At 38.2% G+C, this 23,290-nt stretch overlaps 1 protein-coding gene and 1 long non-coding RNA gene across 2 annotated transcripts in view; one reads left to right on the top strand and one right to left on the bottom strand.

The window, feature by feature from the left end:
• The window catches only part of LOC116154392 (uncharacterized), a 52,664-nt gene that overhangs the window by 12,249 nt on the left and 17,125 nt on the right, over positions 1 to 23,290 (top strand). The window contains exons 3-4 of the long non-coding RNA XR_004138278.2: positions 4,701 to 4,784; positions 9,273 to 9,333. This is a non-coding gene — a long non-coding RNA (uncharacterized LOC116154392). The remainder of the gene's footprint in view (positions 1 to 4,700; positions 4,785 to 9,272; positions 9,334 to 23,290) is intronic.
• Positions 438 to 23,056, bottom strand: GPRC6A (G protein-coupled receptor class C group 6 member A). The gene is made up of 6 exons (XM_010979152.3): positions 22,223 to 23,056; positions 19,377 to 19,680; positions 16,193 to 17,029; positions 10,026 to 10,238; positions 5,185 to 5,308; positions 438 to 2,917 (listed from the first exon to the last, which is right to left on the bottom strand). The coding sequence occupies exons 1-6, from the start codon at positions 22,414 to 22,416 to the stop codon at positions 1,803 to 1,805; spliced, it is 2,787 nt and encodes a 928-aa protein (XP_010977454.1). The 5' UTR covers positions 22,417 to 23,056; the 3' UTR covers positions 438 to 1,802.

Below are 23,290 nucleotides of genomic sequence, written 5' to 3'. Positions count from 1 at the left end.
ATGGGACTCTGGGGAATACCCACGTTTAAGAGTTAGGTAGAGGAAGACTTGCAAGCAGTAGAGACCAAAACTGAATGGTCAGGGATGTCAGAGCAGAACCTAAAGAGCCTTTTCATCCAGTTGAAGAATAATCGAAGGCTTTAAAAATCATGCAGAGAGTGAGGAAGGAGAATTCCACAAGGAAGGAATTACAGCACAAATCTCATTAAGAGTCAAAGGAGATGAATGCTTAAAAATGACCATTAAATTTGGACAGATAAAAACCCTCAGGTAGTTTATCTGTGAACTGTTTTTTCAGACTGGTGTATCTAGAAGCCAGATTTCAGTGGTCTCAGAACCGGTGGGTCACAAGTCCGTCATGACACTATTCCTTCAAGCATTCAGGAGGGAGAAAGAGTGGTAGTTAAAGAGAATGAATGTCAGGATTGGAGACAATCATATTTTGTATGTTTATTTGCTTTTTAAGGATAGGAGTGATGTGAACATGCATTCAGGTCCTTATAACCAGTCCTGACTGAGCCTCTGAGCTTAGTCTTAATACCCATATGAATGCTTGACACATCTTGGAATTATTCAAGGCACCTCAAATTTAGTATTCCTTCTTCTATTCTAAACCAGTCTTTATCCTGTATTCCGTGCCACTCTTCAGTAAACCAAACTAGAAGTCCACACCTTATCCTTCACCAACTTCTTTAAAATAAATTACTGCCTCCTATATAGCTTGGGTGCATATATATTACATATATATATATATATATATATATTTATTTCTGTTCCCTGATATAGATCTTAATTCTCTCTTAACTAGACCCCATCCTCCATCCCGTATCAGAGTGATCTTCCTAAAATAGGACTTTGAATCTGTCATCTTTCTACCAGATGCTTTGATGGTCAGCTTCTACCCACAAGATAAAGACCTAAGCTTCTCACAGAAGAACTCCAATCTGTGGCACTCATTCATTATCTAATTGTTGCATATGAAAGAGGACTTCTCTCTGGTAATACCAAAGTGACTGTCCTTCCTGGAACACACCCTCTTGACACACTTTCTGCTGCTGCTCCTGCTTTTTCCTATATCTGGAACAGCTTTCTGTACTTTCTTTGATTAGCTGTAACTCTTTACTCAAGACTGCACCTAAACATCATAGTCTTCATTTAACCTTCTTTGAAACTCTCCCGTCAACCCCACGGTGGCTACTACTGCTGCACTCTACTGTTACAGTGCATACAACGCATAATCACAACCATAGGCTTCCCCACACTGAACTGAAGATGTCTCTACGTGACTGTCTTCGCCTGGATTTTGAGCTCCTTAAAGTCGGAAATGATGCCTCGATCCTTCTGGTACCTTTGTATTTAGGATATCCCCTAGCACGGGGTACCTGCTCAACCACTTGTTCAACTGAACTGAGCAGATGAGGTGGGAAGGTAAAGATGCTCAAGAGAGAAGGAGACCCGTGCAGGGAGGTCTGAGAGGAGGTGGCAGAGGATGGAAAAAGGATGATGCCTCATGGGCCAACTTTGGATAGAAGCGATACCTTTAACTGTGTGCCTCAGAGGTTGGAGGTAAAGACAGAAGCAGATGGAGGCTGTAAGCAGTGAAAAGAGTTCCAGGTTGAGGGTGATTTTCTCTGTTAAACAGGTGGTGGAACAGAGGGGATGTTAGCCAAAATTTGCTGAAGGTAGTAATAGTAAGTGACTAAATGCAGAGGATGTATTTGCTCAGAAAGTAAATGCACGTCTTAAATGCAAAGACCCTGGAAACATTTTGTTCAGGAATGTACCATCTCTTAAGGACTCACTCATATACTTGAAAATCTTTTTCGAGGCAAAGCTTTCGATACCCATGGAGGATTTTCCTTGCACGTGTGTGCAAATGCTTGTGCCTGGAGATTGTTGCTTTTCTGCCTGGCTGCAGACTCGCCGCCCGAGCTGCGGTGGGTTGCTGTGACATTGCTGTTCGCCGAGTCCAGTGAAACATGACTGATGGTGAGGCTACTGGCGCTGTGGGAAGAATAACTGTAAATTATCTTGAGAAAGGCCGATTTTGTGTTAGTCTCTTGCTTACAGAGAATAACATAGCACTTGGGGAAGAATGTGCAACATAGGATCCCATAGTTAGATATTAAAATCACAATAATCTCCACAGCTGGCAAGTATTTGCCAAATGTGGTAGCATAGACCGGGATGAATGTGATCCAAGCTATGAAGTAGATGAGCATTCCAAATGTTATGAATTTAGCTTCATTGTAATTCTCAGGCAATTTCCTGCCTTTGAAGGCAAATATGAAGCAAATGAAGGCCAGGATGGCAGTATAGCCCAGCATGGTGCCAAATGCAAGGACTGATCCCTCCTCACATTCCAGGATAATGACTCTGGGCAAGGAGACATTCTCTTCCACAACAGGTGCTGCAAAGATTAGCCAGAGTGTGCAAATGGCAACCTGGATGCCCGTGCAAATGAAGATGATGGGGATGGGCTTGTAGAGGCACCTCAGGAAGTTCTGCAACTTGGGATCAAAGCTGAAGGCTAGCAGAATTTTCAGGGACTTTGTCAAAATGCAGGAGATACAGAGAGTAAAGCTCACGCCAAACAGCGTCTGCCTGGTTTTACATGTGAAGTTCTGTGGTTCTCCAATGAAAAAACCTGTGCTGGTAAAGTTCAGGAAATGACAGAAAAGGATTATGTAGCAGACTATCAATCCCCCAGACGATTTCACAACTGGTGTGTTCAAGTTTCTTGTAAATATTATGCCAATGGCCAGAACGAACAAGATTCCCAATAGAGAGAGGGCCAGGAGCAGGATAGCCAAGGAGTCATTCCAGTTGAGATACTCCACTTCCTTTTCAAAGCACCTTGTGCTCCTTATTGGGGCCCAGTGAGTTTCGTTGTTACATAAAAGGCAGTAATCCGCATCTAAAAGACAGAGGAGATTCAGTTACATTGCAAACACTTAAACCAGGTGATTGTCCACAATGCTACAAATGAGACTCCTTGCTAATAGTTCTGACTGGAAAATGGATATAGATCATTGGCACATCAGTACTTATTAAAATAACGCTTGCGCAGAACTCAAAGAAGAAGGTAATGGTGAGGGAAGAGGAAGAAGGGAAGAGGAAAAAAAGAGAAAGAGAAAAAGCCATCTGGGCTGTGAGTCTTTAGGAAATTAACATACTCAAGATAGATGCTAGTGTCTTAGGAACTTGCTATTTCAGGGACTCTGTCAGTTAGGGCTTTGGGACCAGACATATCTCAAGCCCTTCCTTGATCACTTAATGATTCCTCTAATTTTGAACAAGCTAATTGAAATTTCCTAGCCTATTTCCAACTTTCTTTCTTAAAAAAGACTCTGCCTCACTGGGGTTCTGCATTCGGTGAGATAATAAATCTAAAATGTGTTGCATGGAGCATTGCACACAGTAGACACTCAGTATGGGGGGAGCTGCTGTTGTAAATAAGGCTGCTGTTCTTTTAAAAGTGGAGACAATATGAATGGATTACCCAAAAAGCTCTCTAAAAATGAGGTAACAAGATTGTAATCAATGACAGTTGCTGAAGAAATGAAGTTTATTTTTTTCCCCCAGGTTAGTAAAATTGAGCCTCTCAGGCAGTGATAAGCTTGAAGATGATTTATGCTGATTCTTACTGCAGGGTGGCGTGAACAGTTGATGTCAGAGTAGAGTCTCTGAGAAAGTGGTTGTGTTTGTTACCCATTCCCTCCCCCTAAAGATGGGGTCCCAGCTACTTCCAAAAAGCCTCTCTCTGGGCATCCGTCTGATGGCACGCCACAGTGCCTGTGTTTTCTTCATGAAGCTCAAATTCAGACTGTTTTTCTGTCTATAGTCTCCATCACATTTCCCACCTCCGCCTCTTTCCAAACTCTGTTTCCTTACAAACATCCATTCTTCTTTGTCCTCCCTTTAGCCATTGCTAGTGCCTGCCATTTCATTCACTCAGGGAACGTTTATGGGCCCTGTCTACGTACAAGAGCTGTGTGCCGGAGACGTGGAGAAGAATGAGAGATGATGTCCTTTCAGGTCACCCTACATCCTTGCTTTTCCTCCAGAGTTGTGCTCAGTCTTCCACACTGGTTCTTGGAAGCAACTTGTCCTGGTTATCAAAAATGCAACCCACGTTTCATCTTGAAAGACTCTTGTACCTCTTTATGATAAATAAATGCCACATACTCTCTTGGTGTTTTTATTTATCCCACTTGGCAGACAGTTGCTAGATACCATGCTGCCTGGAAGATCTCCCCCTACCCCCTAATTACTTAATTACACAACATGACCCATTTCAGGTGGAGATACGTGGCATTTTTGTGAGACAACGATAGAACATGAATGTTGGGATCTTTACACTGGGATACTTCTCTCCGTGGAGCCAAGAAGAAAAAATAATCAGCATTTGGGGACTGTTCTGGCTCCGGGGTTCTCAGCTTGTACAGATGAGTAGGAATGCTTCAGTAAACCAGGGAATATGATGCTTTTAAAGTAGGCTTAACTCCAGGAAGAGCTGAGAGCTTCTCTTAGGGCTCTGAAGACTGCTGACCTCACGCTTGCTCTTTGTGTATTCTGCTCTGATCTCATAAAATTGTTAAAAACGAGTTTGGCAAACAATCAGTTAGTGGTGTCTCATCTCTGTCAATAGTTCATCTCCTTGTCTCACAAAAGCTTCTTCTTCTTCTTTTTTTTTTTAGGGCATCATTGGACTCTTTGTAGGAATAGCAAGATCTCCAGGGTGTGCACACCTCTGGGCACCTCTGGATTTTCATCATACTCAGGTTAGTTAATTCAGCACTTATCTATTTATAGTTATCATGCCCCAGTTGAAAAGTCAAGCATGTCTGTGGAGGGGATACATGGACAAAAACTGACAGAGAACTTGCACTGTTTTAAGAGGAGCTGGAGAGGAAGTCCAGGTGAAGGGATGCCATCTTCCCTTGGAAGTGAAATTACTTTTACACTTTTTAGTTAGCATTGGTTGTGCATCTGCTGATATAATAGAGAAAATTCCAAGGTAAAATGAAATTTCACTGGAATTTAATTTAGCAGAAGCATAAGACAGTTTTTATTTTTCAAATGAAAAAATAAACCAAAATAAGATTCATGTAAAAAACAAAATCAGCCTAAGAGAAATGGTTCAGGTATGTTACTGTTCATGTTTGTAGTGAATGTAATTACCTGTCTGATTACTATAGTGGTTTTCAGGACAGTTCACACATTCATAGCAGCAGATATGTTGACTTTTTGTGGTTTTCTTCATTTGCCCAGGACTGCATTCCGTAGAGCATTTAGATCGAATTTGCTGAAAAGTGAAAAGAAATACCAAGTAGATTTTTAAAAAGGATGTATCCTAACTAACTTTGACTTAATTTCAAGATTTATTTACTAAATAGTATTTTGGTCTTTTTTTCCTGTAGTGTAAGAGGAATGTCAACAAGTTTAAAAAACAGAAAATATTTCAGATAGTGAAACTGTTTAGGAATAACACAATTCTTGTCACATTAATAACTTTTGTAAGTTATAAAGGAAATGAGTTCCCCAGCAGAGGCAGAAGTACGTAATATGGGACTAAAGAAGGAAATGTTGCTTTGGCAATTTCCATTCCTGTGCTGTATAAAGAGTTCAGCTATATAAGAAAATAGTAAAACATTCAACTTTTATATTTTAGAAGGTTAGTAATCATGCTGTCCAAGGAGCATGTCCAGTCTAATCTTAAAAAGCGAAACAATGGAAAAATTTGAATTTAAAGCCACTAAAGTATTTGTTTAAAACAACCTTAGATGTGTAAATAAGATGTAAGTCATCCTGAGAATTTAGGTTGCAATTCCGTGTATCACAGTGTGAATCACACATAGCGTTCTACTTTTATGGAGCCCTCTGTTTACAGTATAGCTAATCATTCTTTGCATTTCAGCTGTGTTATTTTTTCCATTCATAATCCTTTTCTCATGGCATGTCCTGTGAGACAAAAGCTATTGTCTCCCATTACCCTTGTGAAGCCAAAGCAGAATGGATAAATGAGGCTTTCTCTAGGATCTCTTAACAGCTATTCCTAAGCCTGGAACATAGTCAAAATGATACACTAACTAATCTTTTTCTCTGGGAGAAGAAAATGATCTGACTGAGATGCGGAGCCCTGTAATTCACAAGCACTGGCTTTCTTCTCACCACAGCTATTGCTGATCTGGGTTTTCAGCAGGCAAGGATATCTGCCTTGTGGATTCCCCAGGGAAAACTTTAAAGCTGAAGTACCCACACTGCTGAAGGGTACTCAGAAGACACAAAATGAATTAACTATGAGTTAAAGCTGGACATCTTTAAGGGGATAGAGGTGAAAACTTTCTAGCAGCACAGTTTCTTCTCTTTCCCCACATAAGAGACAGCAAAGAAATCAAGTCTGCTGTTAGTAATTAGGGGATATCAAGATTTAAGATTATTTGATATTTTGGACTGTGAGTTTTAATGACATACAGAAATGCCGGACCCCAACTAGCCTGCATATTAAGTGAATCTTAAAATCTGACATAATTGATCTCAGATATTGCTGCTTTCTACTACTTCCTTGAAATATTAATGGTTCAGAAAGGAAGCCTTGTTCCTTTCCGGGGTGGTCAGCACCTTCCGTTTAGTCCCTAAAAGCCCCACTCAGTTCTCTGTCATCCTATCATCTCCCCGTCGTGAGTGTCTCCCCTATGAAGTCTGAAGATGTCTTAGTAATGATTAGAAACAGTTTTTCTTGCAGAAATTATAATAGAGAATCCTCTCTGTATTGAATAAGGAAATGAATCAAGGCATGTTTTAAAAGATCCAGCGTGAATTAACAGTGTTTAGCAGTGTTGGGTTCATAAGGTAGCTGTGAGGATGGTGGTGATGATAACGAAGATGATGATAAAAGTTTTAAGAACACAGAAGGCTACATTTCTGTGTTTTAAGGAAAAAGTATCTTGTTTTACTGAAATTTATGACTGGGAAAATTAGAATAAGATAGTGGCTTAAAGCATTACTATATTTATTCTTTCATGCAACACATATATTTTGAGTGCCTATTCTGAGCTGGGCACTGTTGCAATTAGTGGAGCCACAGTAAGGAATGAAATACAAGATTCCGTGCTCTCATAGGCCTCCAGTTCTAGTTGACAAGACTAACAGTAGACAAAGTAAAAATCAGCTAAATGTACAGAATGCTACATAGTGATACATGCTAAGGAGAAAAATAACAACAGGAGAGTATATAAGAAGTAGTAGGTTGACATTGCAATTTTAAATAAAGTGACCAGGGAAGGCCTCCCTGAGATGGTGACATTTTAGGAAAGACAGAAAGGAAGTGAGAAAGTGCACCATGTGGACATCAGAAAAGATTATTACAGGCAAAGGAAATAGCAGGTAAAAGGCCTTGAGCTCAGAGAAGGGAAGACATGTATGAAAGATGGAGAAAGGCTTTGGGCTTATAGGAAAGGCTGAGAGTTAGGGGAAAGTAGCAGGAGAAGAGGTTGGGAAGGTGCTGGTGGCAGATAATGTAAGGTTTTAAAGACTTGGGCTTTTACCCTGAGAGAAATGTGTAGGGAGGGTTATAAGCAGAGTATAATATTTTACTCTAGCTTTGGTTTTAAGAACAGACTGAAAGGGGTAAGAATGGAAGCAGAGAGCAGTTAGAAACCTACTATCTTAATCTGGTTGAGCGCTGAGTGTAGTTTGAAGTGGGGCAGTAGCAACAAAGTGGAAGACGAAAAGTGTCAGCTCCTGGACCCATTTTGAAAGTAAAACTTAGATTGGATATGAAGGGAAGTGACAAGGATCCCAGCAGGTTTTTCCATGAGCAGCTGGGAGAAGGGAGTTGCCATCCATTGAGATGAGGGTAGGCTCTGGAGCTGAGTCTTGAAGATAATCAGTTAAAATGACTATTTGACACCCAGGTAGAGGTGTCAGTTAGGCAGTTGCATATTTTCTTGAGTTGAAATTAAGAGAATAAAAATCTGAAAGTCATCTGCCTTCTGTCATTAAATAATGACATTATTTAAATGCCTAGATGAGATCACTAAGGAAAAGTGCAGACAAAAAAAGAGAACAGTTCTCAATATCACTAATTATTAGAGAAATGCAAATTAAAGCTACAATGAGGTAGTACCTCACATCAGCCAGAATGGCTATCGTTTAAAAGTCTACAAATAATAAATGCTAGAGAGGGTGTGGCAAAAAAGGAACCCCCCTGCACTGTTGGTGAGAATGTAAATTAGTGCAGCCACTATGGAGGACAGTATGGAGGTTTCTTAAAAAAACAAAAATAGAGTTACCATATGATCCAGCAATCCCACTCCTGTGCATCTATCCAGAGACAGCTATAATTTGAAAAAACACACACACCCTAATGTTCATAGCAGCATGATTTACAAGAGCCAAGACATGGAAATAACTTAAATGTCCACGGACAGATGAATGAATAAAGAAGACGTGAGATATATATAATGGAATATTACCCAGACATAAAAAGAATGAAATCATACCATTTGCAGCAACATGGATGAACCTGGAGATGATCATATTAAGTAAAGTAAGACAGAGAAAGGCAAATATCATATAGTACCATTAAATTTGGAATCTAAAAATGATACAAATTTTATTTAAACCAAGAATAGACTCGTGGACTTAGAAAACAAACTATGGTTACCAAAGTGGAAGGGGGAGGGATAAATTAGGAGTTGGGGATTAACAGATACATACTACTATGTATAAAACAGATAAACAACAAGGACCTACTATACAGCACAGGGAACTATATTCAATTTCTTATAATAAGCTATAGTGGAAAAGAATATGAAAATATTTATGTATTTGTAAAAATAAAAAAGAATTTGTAATTTGAAAAAAAAAGAGAAGCAGTTGTCAGCTCTGGGCCCAGAGAAACAGCAAAGGAGATTGAGAACTCGTGGCTAGAGACAAAGAAAACCAAAGCAATGTGCTATTGTGGAAGCAAATAAAGAAAGCATTTCACAGAGGGTAGAATAATTAGCCAATAAGTGAAGTAAGATTACGTTTGTATTTATTAACATTGGTGAACTAGAGAGAAAGAATTTTGATGGATTGAAAAGAGTTCCAAAAATATTATGGGAGGAAAGAAATTGAGGCCAGTGATTATACTCAACTTTTTCAGAGTTTTACAATAAAGAGAAACAGAGGAAGGGGCAGTATATGGAGGAGGAAGTGGGGGATCAATGGGGTTCTTTTTTTTAAGATGAGAGTAATAACAGCATATTTGTATCTCCATTTAGATAATGTGGAACACTTCAGGGTGCAGAAGAGAGTGGAGAGTTGCCAGAGAAATACTCTTGAGTAAGTAGAAGGGATTGGGACTCAGAGGTCAATTGGAGGAGCTGACCTTGGTGAGGAGCATAGACAGTTTATCCACAGTGTCAGATGGAAAGCAGGGGTGTGGGTACAGGTGTGGTGGAACACTGGAGTTCCCTTTGGATAGTTTCAGTTTTGTTAGTGAAAGAGGAAGCAGGATCAACTGAAAGTGAAGTTGGGGAAGATGTGTTGGTGTCAAAGGAGAGAAAAGAAGATTAAAAAAAAAAAATCTAGGAAAGTGGACAAATTAATGGACTAGGGTAAGAGTCTGATTGCCCAGCAACATTAAGGGCTGGCTGGAAGTTAGAGGTCATGAATTTATAGTGAGAACAGTCAATAAGGTAGGTGAGGGGCTTTTTTCTTTTTTTTTTTCTTTTTTTGTTTGTTTGTTTTTACCAAGTTTGGCTACATGGGGGCTACATTGATTAGTCAGAGAGTATCAAGTTAAGCAGGATTATACTTTGGTCCAGTGAATATGATGGAGAGAGAGAGATGGACAAGGGACTTGAGAGTGTGTACCAGGGAGTGATATAGAAGTTGACCGTGGAACTTAAGGAGGGATGTTGGGGACAGAGAACAAGCAGTAGGATCACTGGAGGTCCTGGTGGGGTCAAGGACTTTTGCAGTTGTAGTACCAATTGATTTGAATGCTACAAAGCAGCTACCAACAAAGTTACCTTAAGATTCCTGAGCTCATTTTTTGATTGGTGGTCTGTGTTAATGAAGAGCTCATTCTTCAGGTCATATTGCGCAATCTTGGTAATTGTCATGTGACCGTTGATCTCCTTCCAGAGCACAACATCATATCCAGTATTCAAATCTCCATAGGCATCAAAATGAAATGAATCCCCGCCATCAGTGAATGTCACATTTTTCAGTACATCAAGTAACTATTAAAAAAAACCAGAAACAAGCACTAATAGAAATATTATAAGTGTATCCATTATCCCAATTATAACACTGCCTTACAAGGAATATCAGTTAAAAATTAAGAAGAATCTGAATCAATGAGTGTGGTAAACTAGTTGCGTTGGTTCTTAACTACCAGGCAACAATTTGAGAATTCTAGCCTCATTTCTGCCAAAGTCTTGCTCTGTGAATTTGAGAAAGCAGGTTAATGTTTATGGAGGCAGCTTCTCAGCATATATAATTGAAATCCAGGCATCTTTTTTTTTTTCAAGTTGTGAATTTCAGAATGGGTTTTCTGGGGCAGATACCTGGGCTCTCATTCTAGTTCCATATTTCATTAGTGGTATGATCTTTTTCATTTTTTTGGAGGTATAGTCAGTTTACAATGATGTGTCAACTTCTGGTGTACAGCATAATGTTTCAGTCATAAATATACTATATATATTTGTTTTCATATTCTTTTTCATTATAGGTTAGTACAAGATATTGAGTATAGTTTCCTGTTGCTATACAGAAAAAACTTGTTGTTTACCTATTTTATGTATAGTAGTTAATATCGGCAAATCTCAAACTCCCAATTTATCCCTTCCCACCACAGTTTACCATAAATTTGTTTTCTTGGTCTCGTGGTATGATCTTGACAGTTACAATTTCTTTCTAGGCCTCAGCTGAGGTAAGTCCCTACCTTATAGGATTATTGCAAGGTTTAAATGTAATTATACATGTAAACAGTTTAGCCCAGTATCTGGCACAGGTTCAGGGTAAATAAAATTCAGATTAGTATCTTTTAATACCTGTTATTAGCTAACAGGGATGTTGTGCAAATAAACGAAAATACTTTGAGTCTATCAACTAATAATGTCTGACACTCATATATTACTTGCTAATACTCAAATCTGTGATATCCTTTTACTCCATAGCATCTTTTCCTAGATAAAGACAACACAGCTCGGACAGGAAACGTTTTACTGATAAATGAGGCAGCCACATTGAGCTTGTGCTGCAGAGAAAAAATACTGGACTAGGATTACATACCATTAACTTGATATGTAATCATGGCTAAGTTAATACCCTCTTCTGAACACTTTGGGCCCATGCATCTAAGTGTAAGATACTTATGTGTCTTTTGTTGGGTGCAAAATTCTGTGGAGCAAGGCAGGAATTGTTCTATTTGAATAGAATTATTCTTGTTCTATTCCTTCTCAGTCTTTTTATGAATGTTTCTTTCCTCCAGTGTTTGTTTTCTTTTTTTTTGGCAAATGGAGTATAAGAAAATCAAGTTGTATTTTAAGTAAATATATTAGCTACAATAGTCACGTCAATGATCAAATATCACTTTAGCAAAATCTCTAAGCATGTGTATTGATTTTATTATATATCCCCACAGATTTCTTAGTTCTTTTAATTAATGTAAATTAATTAGTATTACTTTAAAGAAGAAGGATATCAGAGCTAGCATGGTGAAATTAACCAACAAAACCTTATTCCAGCAATTGCCTAGAAGAAAAAATATGAAGAACAAAAATAGACTATCTGAGGCCCTGCCTTCAATGTTCCCACCTCTCCCTGTGTGTTGATTTTTCTTCTGTTCCTTCCTTAAGCAGTATACGCATGTAAGCCCTGGTAACTCAGCTCTTTAGGGAGCATATCCTCTTTTGTTTGAACTATAATTTCCACCAGTTTTTTCCTGCATTTAATTAGATTTTACAGGGTAAATTTCTGACACCTATCCAGTCTGTAAATAATGATAACATTGTATGATGTAAAAAAAAAAAAAAAAACTAGCACAGCTCTATGTTTGTTCTTAGAAGAAAGGGGGTGGAGGCAAACAAAACATTGCACTCATTCCTTGTTGAATATTCTATCAAACATTTGCTCTGGATTAAGGTAAATTTTAAACATTAATGCTGTAGTTCTTAAGCCATTAAAGGCTTTTTCCATCAATTTATTTATTTATTTTTCACGGAGACTCTGAAAATCACTATAAATTGACCCTACCAAATTTAGAGAGTAGGATTTGTGTTGCCATGATGATATAATTCACCTCTGTATGGTCATGGTCTTTTCTTGAGAACTCCAGGCCAGGAGGCCACTCTAGTTAAGCTGTTGTGGTTGATGCTGTTTTCTGTTTCCCCAGCTGCCCGGTTGCTCCCAGCAAGTGAGCTTGTGAAAAGAGAAATCTAAGTGAGTCAGTTAGAGAACAGCAGAGGAAGCAGGCTTGCACCTCTGTCTGGTACCCAACCCATGTCTTTTTCTTTTGTGAAGCTTTCCACAATGTGGCAGAAAGCATACTGGACTAAGGCTGGGGCAGTGTCACTGCTAACTATACAGGTGACAACAGGCCAGACCCTTCTGCTGAGGTCCTCTCCATCTCTAAACTGCTGCGAGTCTCAGTCACCAGTAACACTTCCTCTTGCCACTTCTGTAGGATGAAATGTAATGAACACGACCTGTGGACCTACCATAATATTTAAAGATTAGAGATGTCAGTGCCTAGTACGGTAGCCCTTAAAACTATTAGTTATTATTTTCCTCATCACTCCAAGGTACTCCCTTCTTGGCCCTTGTCTCTTCTGATTTCCGGACTAATATCTGATCACTACACTGAATGTCTCATAAGTCACTCAAATTCAGCATCTCCATAATGTAATGCCTAATATTTCTTACCCCATCAGACCTTCACTTTTCTGTTTTCACCTCAACAAATGGTATAAGTTGCCCAGATTTAGAATCATTTGCCACACCTTTGCTTCTTTCTGTCATCCTTTACATTCAGTCTACCTCCAAGTGCTCTTCATCTTTCCTCTTCCACGTCTGTGTATATGCCCCTCCATCCTCACTGTCACACCCTTACTACCTGTACTTACACCTGTAGTATAAGGCATCCTTATTGTATGCCTGAATCACCAAATTAGTTTTTCTCTGCTTAGTCTTGTGTTCCTCTAATCAATGCATATTGCAGTGGGGATGCTGTTTCTACAATGGAAAGCAGGTCATGTCACTCTTCTGTCTAAAAATAGCTTTAATTGGCTCCCCTTTGCTCTCTCAAGTCCAAACCTTTAAACATAGCTTGTAGACTTTCTATTGAAAGGATGGTCTCTGTACCAGCACTGCCTGCATCACCTATTGTTAGAAGTGCAGACTTTCGGGTTCCCCACACTGGAACTACTGAGTTAGCATCAGCATGATAAGATTCCCAGGTAATTTAACTGTCTGTCAACGTTTGAGATGCTCTGATCGACAAGGCCTTAGTGATGGATGCTTCATTAACCCTCCACTCTTATTTCCCTATAATTTCCACAAAAGAATACAGTTCTATGGCACTGTGTTCTGATCCCTGAAGGTGCCATACTTTCTTTCTCTTCTGTGACTTTGCTGGAGTATTTCTGTCCTGCCTAACTCCTACCCATCTATCATATTTACCAGAAATGTCATGATCTTTGGAGAATGTTCTCTGAATTTCTAATATTGGATTATTTGCCTCAATTACATGCTTCTCTACTGTCTTGTATTTATAGAAAACATTGTAATGCATTGTTCTGCACTGTAATCAGCTCCTTAATTATTTAATTGTATACCCCACCAGACACATGACTCCTTTAGGGCGAGAATTGTCTTGTTCTCCATAATATTTTCAGCACTCAACACAATGGCTAGAACATTGAGACAGAAGAGTAGTTTGACTACTATACATTCTCTTATCCCACATTTATGACTCACTAACTTGTATATCGTCCAAAGTAAAGGAAAACTAAAAAGAAAACCAAAATCACTATTCACAGCAAGGAGGTGTATCCTCACACACATCTGAGGAACAGAAAACAATTTGTTAAAGTAAAACAAGTATGACTGTGCTGTCCCTGAACACTGCTCACAAGTACCACCAAATGTGGAGCCAAAGCAAGGATTATCCTCAAATATTGGGGAAAATGAACTCCTTTAAAGGTATTTGAATCTAAAATCATTCAGAAAGTATTATTTAAATAATAGTGAATTTTGCCAGGGGACAACATTATTTTTAGGAATATGTCTTTGACTAGTAACCCTAAATGCTGCTGATCTTTTCAATTTAACATCTATGGAGAGTTCTTCATAAAAAGACAATTGTTTGCATTATCTCTCCTGTTGGATCTGGCACAGACGTGGCTCACTCACTTGTGATCAAAGGAGCAAGGCTCTCCTCGATGCCTCCTTTCCAGTCTGTTTCTGTTTGTTTCTAGATAACCATGCTCCCAGGGGAATAAAGAATGACCCCAGGCTTCTAGTGTTTAAATAAAACACTTTAGGAGACTCTGCTTCGATTATACTTTCTCAGGATTTTTCCTCAGAATGTTTGAGACTTATTCCTGATTTAAAATAGTTTCCCAGGTCACTAGTGGATAAATAGCTGTTGCTATTTGTATTTCTCTTTCCTTGTGAGTCTCTTTATAGCTCCTCCCCTGTACTCCATCTGCCTCTGATTGTCTGTTTTGTCTTCATTACTCTTTCTTAATCTCTCATTCTTAAAATTTCATGTAGTGTTTTTATTGTGTTGGTCCACTTAACTTATAGTTTTTTTGTTTGCTTGTTTTTGTTTTTGTTTTGTTTTGTTTGCCCAATCTCTCATGGAAGTTTTACGTTACAAAGGATATGCTTTCAAACACACAGGCACCTTAAAAATCACTAGATACATAAATATGTGTGTGTGTGTGTGTATATATATATACATATATATATATAATATATATATAATTATATATATATATAATTTAATATATATATATATATAATTTAAAGAGAGTTTTAATTAAAAATAAAAATGCTAATCTCTAATCTTACCTCTTCATTAGGTTTTTTGCCTTGCATTTACAAGGTGAAAACTAGTTTTAATGTAAGCAACTTAAAATACCCTGTGACTGTCATATGAATCACCCAAATGTAAGCTGATCACCTCAGACCTTGGAGCTAATGTTCATGGGTATTTAAAGTAAAAATGACAAAAGCAGAAACAGCCTGTCCTAGACACTCACTGATGTGATAAGAGGAATTGGTTCTTATTCCCTTTTACCTTTTTTCCCCTAACAAATTTAAAATAAATATATTTTTGGAACATGATTCTGCAAACTTAAGACAGACAAATTTGGCTTTGAATACACATTATTGAGAATTTTGTTTCTAATGAGTAAAACTTATCATATAAAGCAGCAGTTTGCTTTTAAATGCATTGTTTATGGACATTTAAAAAATACAAAGGAAAATTTTTACTAAATAGGGTTATATCAAGCTCAAATTTGAGCTTCTACAAATGACCAAAGAAAAGAAAGAAAAAAACTTTTTTACCCAATTAGTGGTTCATTTAAACCTGAGCCATCATAGGAATTGTTATGACCTAGCAACATTCATTTGAAGAAGACTGGAGTCCTAGAGCAATGGCCATAAGTAAGAGCATAACTAGAGGTTTTGGTACTATAACCACCAGAGATGCCACGAAAAGCAAAGAGTATGGAGTCAGAAGACCCAGACTAGAGTCATATTTCTGGTACTTTTAGCTTTAGTTTCCTTATCCATAATAGTTAGCAATAATAAAAGGGATCATTAATCATGCCTGGTCTTGTGTTTGTTAAGAACATTAAAAGAGGTAATTCATATGAAGCTTTGAAAAACTGCAAGATCAGATTCAAATCCATAAACTACAGGAAAGTAGCACTATCAACAGAATTTTCTTGGAAAATTGAAGAACACAGCTTTGGTGGGTCAGAGTAGGAGGTGAAGGTAAAGTTGAAAACTATTAACCTTAAGAACAAAGACCTAATGATAGAAATGCAGGCTGTTCAAACACTGGAAATATCTACTTATAAAAGGAACACAATCAAGAGCAGTTTATATAAATATCTGCAAATTAAAGTAAGGAAGGAACTGATGGTGGGGGAATTTTCTTGGATGTGTGAGCTAGTACCTCCCATGGTAGAAAGGCGCCGGGGTTCTGACAGTCTCGAGCTTGGCACAGATCCCGAATGGCATAACCAAGGGCAAACACTGCGAGCTGAATACTGTGAATAACTCCCGGCTCGGTGTAATCCCACAGGAAGTCACTTCTCAGGGAGAAGTTCCTTTCTATATCCTTGTTAGCCTTGTGGGCCCAAGTCCCCCAAGAATAGTTGGAAATGCATTGACTCAAATCACTGTCCTTTGCATGTGCACAGGCAGACAAGAGTGTGGCGTATTCATTCAGGGGTTTGTTATTGTCACTGGGAGACATGTGCAGATTTTGAAGAAAGGAATGGAAAGAGGACATGTTGCCTCTTCTAAAGGTAAACCCCACAACTTTGCCAATCCTTTTAACATTAGGAATGGTAGTAATTTTGGTGGCTGTGGACCAGTTATCGCTAGCAATCCAGATCTTATTTATATTCCTTTCAATGGCTTTACTGAAGAGATTGAAAACATGGAACTGACTGAGAAATACCACAATAACATTAACCTGAGTTTCTGCTGTGATTTTCTCAAGTGTCTGATTGATCCTGACTTCAATGGTATTATCTGAGAGGAAGGCGGGGAGAACTTCCTTGAAGGCAATGCACACGTTAATTGTCACAGTCTGAACTGCAAAAGTGTTGAGAGCCAATCGTCCATAGTCATCATCTGTGGTTATGATGCCAATCCAGTTCCATCCAGATTTCTGAATCAGGTGGGCCATTGCTTTAGTTTGATAGAAGTCACTGGGCACAGTCCGTAAAAATGAAGGAAAGCGAATTTTGTCACTTAGGGTTTCTGCCGTTGATTCATAACTCACCTGGAAATTGACAGAATCTTTTAGTTACAGTGTTGATGAGCTCAGGTGACTAGCCATAGGTGTTCCTCTCTTTGATTTCGTAAACTTTTCTAAATTCGCTGGTCCTTTTCATCCTTCCTCTTCGATGAATTACTTTGTAAATAGCTTAAATCATGGTATTTAGTATCTGTCAACTGTTTAGAGTCATTGCTTTTCAATCATTTTGTACTGTATATATTATAAGCCCTTTGAGGGTTCAAGCTCTGTCTTATATTTCCTTCTACACTTCTGTATCCATTTATATCTATTTTACATTTCAGTGGATATTATTTAAATAGTTAGAGATAAATATGGGAAAAATGCAGCCAGTCAAATAAGCAAAATGAATTTGGGGACACCTAGTTTGTTCAAAATTTGTCTAAATGATAACTTTGGTGAGTTTTATTCTAGGTGAAATAAATCATCCAAGTAACCATCTGTTCAGGCGTCAGCAAATGTTTTTCTGTAAAGCACCAGATACAAAACATTTTAAGTTTTGTCGATCACATATGGTCTCTTCATGTATTGTTTTTTGTATTTTTTTTGTTACAACCTCTTAAAAAATGTAGAAGTCATTGTTGGCCTGACAGATCAAGAGCTTGAGAGCCATGTTTGATCCACAGGCTGGAGTTTCCAGACTCCTAATCTACTCAAATGAGCAGCAGCATTTTGGGAGACTAATGTGTGCAAAGTTTTGCCTAATTTACAGCTTTGGTGGTTTTATTCCAGGGAGAACTCCTACCTTTCATAGGTACAGTTGCACTATGCCACTAGCTTAGTGAATTCTTTTTTTTTCACTGTTTACTGTAGCTACATGGTATGTGGGAAAGACAATAGGCTTTGGAGTCAAACAAACTGTTAGAATCCTGACTCCAGTAAATTTGGCAAAGTTAGTTAACATTTCTTCACCTATGAAATGACAAGATTCTTGTGAAGACTGAAAGAGAAAATTCTAATGGATGGTAGCACATGGTGGGCATTCACCAGTTCCCTTCCCAGTACGTGACATGACATTGCCATGCTCACGTCCATCGTGAGACCTGGGCTTCTGTAAAATTGGCGTTACCCATGGAGAGTCCTGTCTCCTTTTGTGCTACCGGTCATGGAAATTATGTGTTTACATTAAACAACCACTGTTACTAGCAGTCCACTTTTCTTATCACCTAACTAGCCTTATACATGGTCCAGAAATTTGGAGCCAAAGTCTTATCTCTGAGGTATTGGGGAGAATAATTCTTTCTGTTTTGTTTTGGACTTGAACTTTCATTATCAACTTCACTAGGCTGTAGTATAACAGAGCGCTCAGCCTTTCATGGGTAGATGCACTTGTTTAGTCTTGTTCCAGAAAGATATATACTTCGAATTCTTAGGCACATTTATTATATTATATATATTTCTATCTGTTCACCTCTATCAGGTGATCATTTCTTGCTAATCTGACTATAAACCTTTTTCCCTTCTAACTTTTGGCTTCTAATCTTCCTTGAGCTTAGAAAATAGTGATCTAGTGAGTTACAGGGTGATGTGATATGAAGGTAAATTGGCTCAAAATCAAAGCCAAGGGAACTTGCTTGACTCTGGGTAATGTGCAGGAACTTAGTGCAGGGCACTCTAATACCTGCTTTGGTCTTTCAGAGACCATTGTGCTTACTTTCTGGTTGTTGGTTTGCATTATAGAAAGCCAAGTAGTTCCAGGGTCTCCAGGTAGTTCCCATCGTACTCAGAACAAAATGCAAACCATACCACAGCTTACAAGATACTACATGACCTAGTCCTTGCCCATCTCTGCAAATGCATCTCTTACTATGCTCCTTTCTGCTCAAACTGATCTAGCCACGCTGACCTTCTGATATTCTTTGGACATTTCAACTTTGCACTTGCTGTTTTCTCAGCCTAGATGCCCTCCTCTCCTTGCTCATCTTCCCTTGGCTGTCTCTTCTCATTCAAGTTTCAGGCTAAACACCAGCTCCTTGAGAAGTCTTCCTTGACCTCCATATCCCCTTATCCCTCACTTCCTCTTCAGTTGTCTTCACAGAGCCTGGCCGCTATTTCGGAAGCAAGGCAGTTGGGGTGCTCAGAGGTTTCTGTCTTACCTAAATCACTGAAAACTGAAAACTGTCAGAAACTAGACCTGACAGATTGAGGGGTGACTACTCCCTTAGTGCTTTGACCACTATACTGTCCAGAATAGGGAGCGTCCTTTCTTTGACTGAAGAGAAAGAGAGGTTAAAGTAAAAGCATCTCCCTAACTAGTTTCCCAGGTTACCCTGATCCTTTGATAATAAAGAATATAATCAAAACCAATGTATGGAGGTAGAGCGAAACCCACCTGTGGCATGAGCTGTAAATTCAACATCCTGGAGACAGCCATGGTTATTTCTGAGTATCCAGCACCTATGACAGCCTTAACCCTTGGCATGTAGCTGGAATAGTCGCACTGAAACTCCACAACTTCTCGGGAGCAGTTGAATTTAGAGAGGAACCTCAAAGTGGCTGCCATGGCCACTGTGACGTCTGTACAAGTGTCGTAGATTTCATACCCTAGTTTGACTCCAGTTAATAGTGTTGAATTATTGATCATCTCAATGCTGTGAATCATGGCGAGAGTTTGGAGAAAATTTGATATTTCAAAGCTGTTAAGAAACAAGGTTTTTTGAAATCAAAACATAACTCTTCTACAGATATGATGATATCCCATTTTATTCTCATTCCTGCCTTATAATAGACAATTCCTGAATCAGTGAAGCTTACGTCTTGAAGGATCTAAACTTTATTTATTTAAAAATAGTTTTTGATGGAAACCTTTCTAAAGAGTATATAGGAACCCACAGTTTCTCAAATGGCATCTATGGGACAGGATTTAAGCTTTTCCTGATTAATTTGGGGATCATTTTGAATACTCAGTTTAGTATTCTACAGTATGACGATGAATCTGATTTTTGTTCCTTTTTGTAGCTAGATATCAGCAGTTTATTGCTGTACAAGTATCTGCTTTTTTAGACTCACTAGCTCATTTTTCACTTTTCCGATGCTAATCAGTTGTAGTTGGAAACCAGATTAATAAGACTGTTAAGAATTACATAAATAAACAAGCTCTGGATAAAAATCCAATAGCTTTCTCCTAGATAACCTGCACTATTTTAGTTCTGAGGCTAGATATTTCCATCTTTAGCAGGTTTCTCCAGTTGGCCTCTGGACTTGTGATTATTCCAGAGCACTGAGTTGTTTGATTACTGATTTACTCTCAAGCTTATTTTGCTCACCCCTGGATACAAAAGGTTATAAACAGTGCCTAGCACATAGTAAGAATTCAATAAATATTTTTTAAATAAATAAAGAGTGATATTGTTGGTCAGGGTTTTGATATTTTCAAATATCTTTTAAATTCACTGAGTTATGGTAAATCATCTACTGTTTGAATAATGCTGTTGGTCATTGCAGACTATCTAAATGTGAAATTTGACAAGTCAACATTAAGATTTTAATTTAAAGAAAGAGACAAAGGAGAGAGAAAGGTTAAAGTGGTGAATTGTCTGACAACTAGAATGTGTGATGTTTCCAGAGTCCCCTGCATGTCAGCTCCAGGAGAATCTGAACCTCTAGTGTTTGCCTTAGTGTCCCCTGAGCCTACAGTATGGCCTAGGTAATGCAGGCATTTAATAAAGCGTTGCTCTACTTTAAAAAATGACATTCGGTTAGATTTAGGTCTCTATCGCTTCCACTTTACATGTGTTGAATAAATGCTATTGTCATCAAGGGGTGATGATAAGGTGAAAGGATGTTCAGTGATTTTTTTTTTTTCCAGAATAAATGTGCTTATTAGATCAATTTTTTTTTTTTTTTTTTTTTTTTTTAGCATTTTCCATCGTTATTTGTTGGCCTATGATTGTGGGCCTTAAATCTTCAGTCATTCTTTGGATGCCAATTTAGTGCTTTATTTTGGGTTGTTTCCTGGTATTCCTGATAATCAGTGAGTAAGATGACACCTATTCAAAGTGCCCACCTTCGGGGGAGGATGCCAGGAAGAAACCTTAGAGTGACATGAGAGCACATATTATCTGAAACCATTCATGGAGGGCATGCTAAATACTTTTTGATTTAAAAAGAGAAAAAGGGAGGAGAAAAGAGGATATTACATTTACATACAAAAACATCAAGATAGAAATCAGGATTTGAGAGTTAGAAGGAAGCATGGGGATATGATATTTTCAGAGTCACCCACATTGCCATAGAAACAGAAGCTCATGCTGCCTGTCCTGTATCAACATTTTGTTTTAATTGAGGTATGGTCAGTTTACAGTGTTGTATCAATTTCTGGTGTATAGCACAATTCTTCGGTCATATGTGAATATACATGTATTCATTTTCATATTCTCTTTGCCTGTCCTGTAGGGTTAGCCAGGCCCTTATTTTACGGAAAAGAAAATCAGAAACTATAACTCAAGAAGTTCAAATGATTTACCTAAATCTACAGAATTACTTTGGCCCCAAACTGAAATTAAAATTCAGATAGCCTGCTCTCCTTAAAGTAAGCCATCTGTAACATCCTCCATCCAGGTTTACTTTTCTGCAATTGACCATGCCAAGTGTCTTTCCCATAGTGAAGCTTTCACAAGGTAAAGTGTTCATGAAGGAAGAAGAAATACTCTGAGTTGAAGTAGGGTCTTAATTTATTATGAAAGAATTAGATTATTTCAGAAGTGAGATAAATACAGCATTGACAAAAATGTTAGTGTTGAGAAGAATGTTAAATGAAGTCTATTTAAAAAAATTTCAATAAAGATTCATGTTTAAAACAACCCACATTTGTGGGAAATATAAATATAAATATAAATTTGTGGTAGATAAAAATATGTATGCTTGCAGTGGACAGGCTACCATGTCTTCTCGTTGGTTTTCTCACATGACTTCGGGGATTATTCTCTTTAGGCAAAATCCACATAAATGTATTAATGGGAAGCATTCATTGCTTCTGTACTTGGAGGTTAATTATACACATAGTGCCAATATGCCTCTTTTTTAAAGAAGAATCTCATAAGACCATAGGCAACCTAAAAATATATGAATTTAAATTTTATTAAGATAATTTAGATATTAATGTAATTAAACATTTACATACTCTACTCTCATGGTATAGTCTTGAAATCTGAATGTGCTCTTTGAGGCTTTACTCACCCGACACACTTCTGGATTTCTGGTCGTCTGGGGTGGTCTTCTGAGGACAGCATTTTTTCATGAATGGCAAACAAACCTCCAATCATGATATGTCCTGGAGAAGTGGCAGCCACGAAGTCGTCCGGGGTCTGGCAAGGCTGGGAAGTAGCAAAAATAATCACAAAACAGGTAATCAGTATGATCAACAATGCCATGTTTCTATCTGATTTGCTCACTTCTTTGGAGCTCTTAGGAATCCTTGAGCTCACCAAGCACTAGCAACATGATTCCTATTTCACTTGTAAACACCACGTAAGTTATAGGACAGTGTCAAGGGCCAGAAACACTCAGTATTCAAATACTTGATGACAGTCAAAACAGTTCTTCACCAATAAGAACATTTTAGACTCTAACACTCTGTTGTTGATGTGTGATAGCAGTGATGCCGGGCAAAAGCTGATAGAAACGCAGGTCCTCACAATGATAGCACTGTGTTACTCCACTGGCATGTCAAGGGTTTTGAGTCATGTTGGCATTTCTTTTGAAACAAGATACAGAATCTTCAAGAGGGAGCAGTTTGGCAGTTTTCGACTATAGAAATGGCCAGTTGTACATTTTCAAAGGTATCACATTCAAGGCACAAAACTTTTGGGGGAGGGTGTAGCTCAAATGGTAGAGCGCATGCTTAGCATGCACAAGGTCCTGGGTTCAATCCCCAGCACCTCCTCTAAAAATAAATAAATAAACCTAATTACCCCCCACCCCCCAAAAAAACTTAAAAAAAAAAAACCAGAACTTAAAAAAAAAAAGGAAAAATATCAAAGCACAAAAGCTTTGAAGTGATTTATAAACTGTTTAGAAAAATAGCCTGCCACTTTTATTTTCCCAGAAAAGCTCTACTTTAAAAAATGACATTCAGTTAGATTTAGTTCTCTATCGCTTCCACTTTACATGTGTTAGAAATAAGTTGTTTCTGTGGTGATGAGCAAAACCAAAAACAAGGTGAAACTTGTCTGATGGAGTGTTTTGCTTTGAAAAGAAGTCTGGCATAGTCATAGACATTTGCACGGTTTGTGGATTCTATTCCTA

Source organism: Camelus dromedarius, chromosome 6 (assembly GCF_036321535.1).
Source record: "Camelus dromedarius isolate mCamDro1 chromosome 6, mCamDro1.pat, whole genome shotgun sequence".
NCBI classification, from domain to species: Eukaryota; Metazoa; Chordata; class Mammalia; order Artiodactyla; family Camelidae; genus Camelus; species Camelus dromedarius.
Note: the sequence above shows the minus strand (reverse complement) of the source record. Positions and strands in the feature narration are given on the sequence as shown.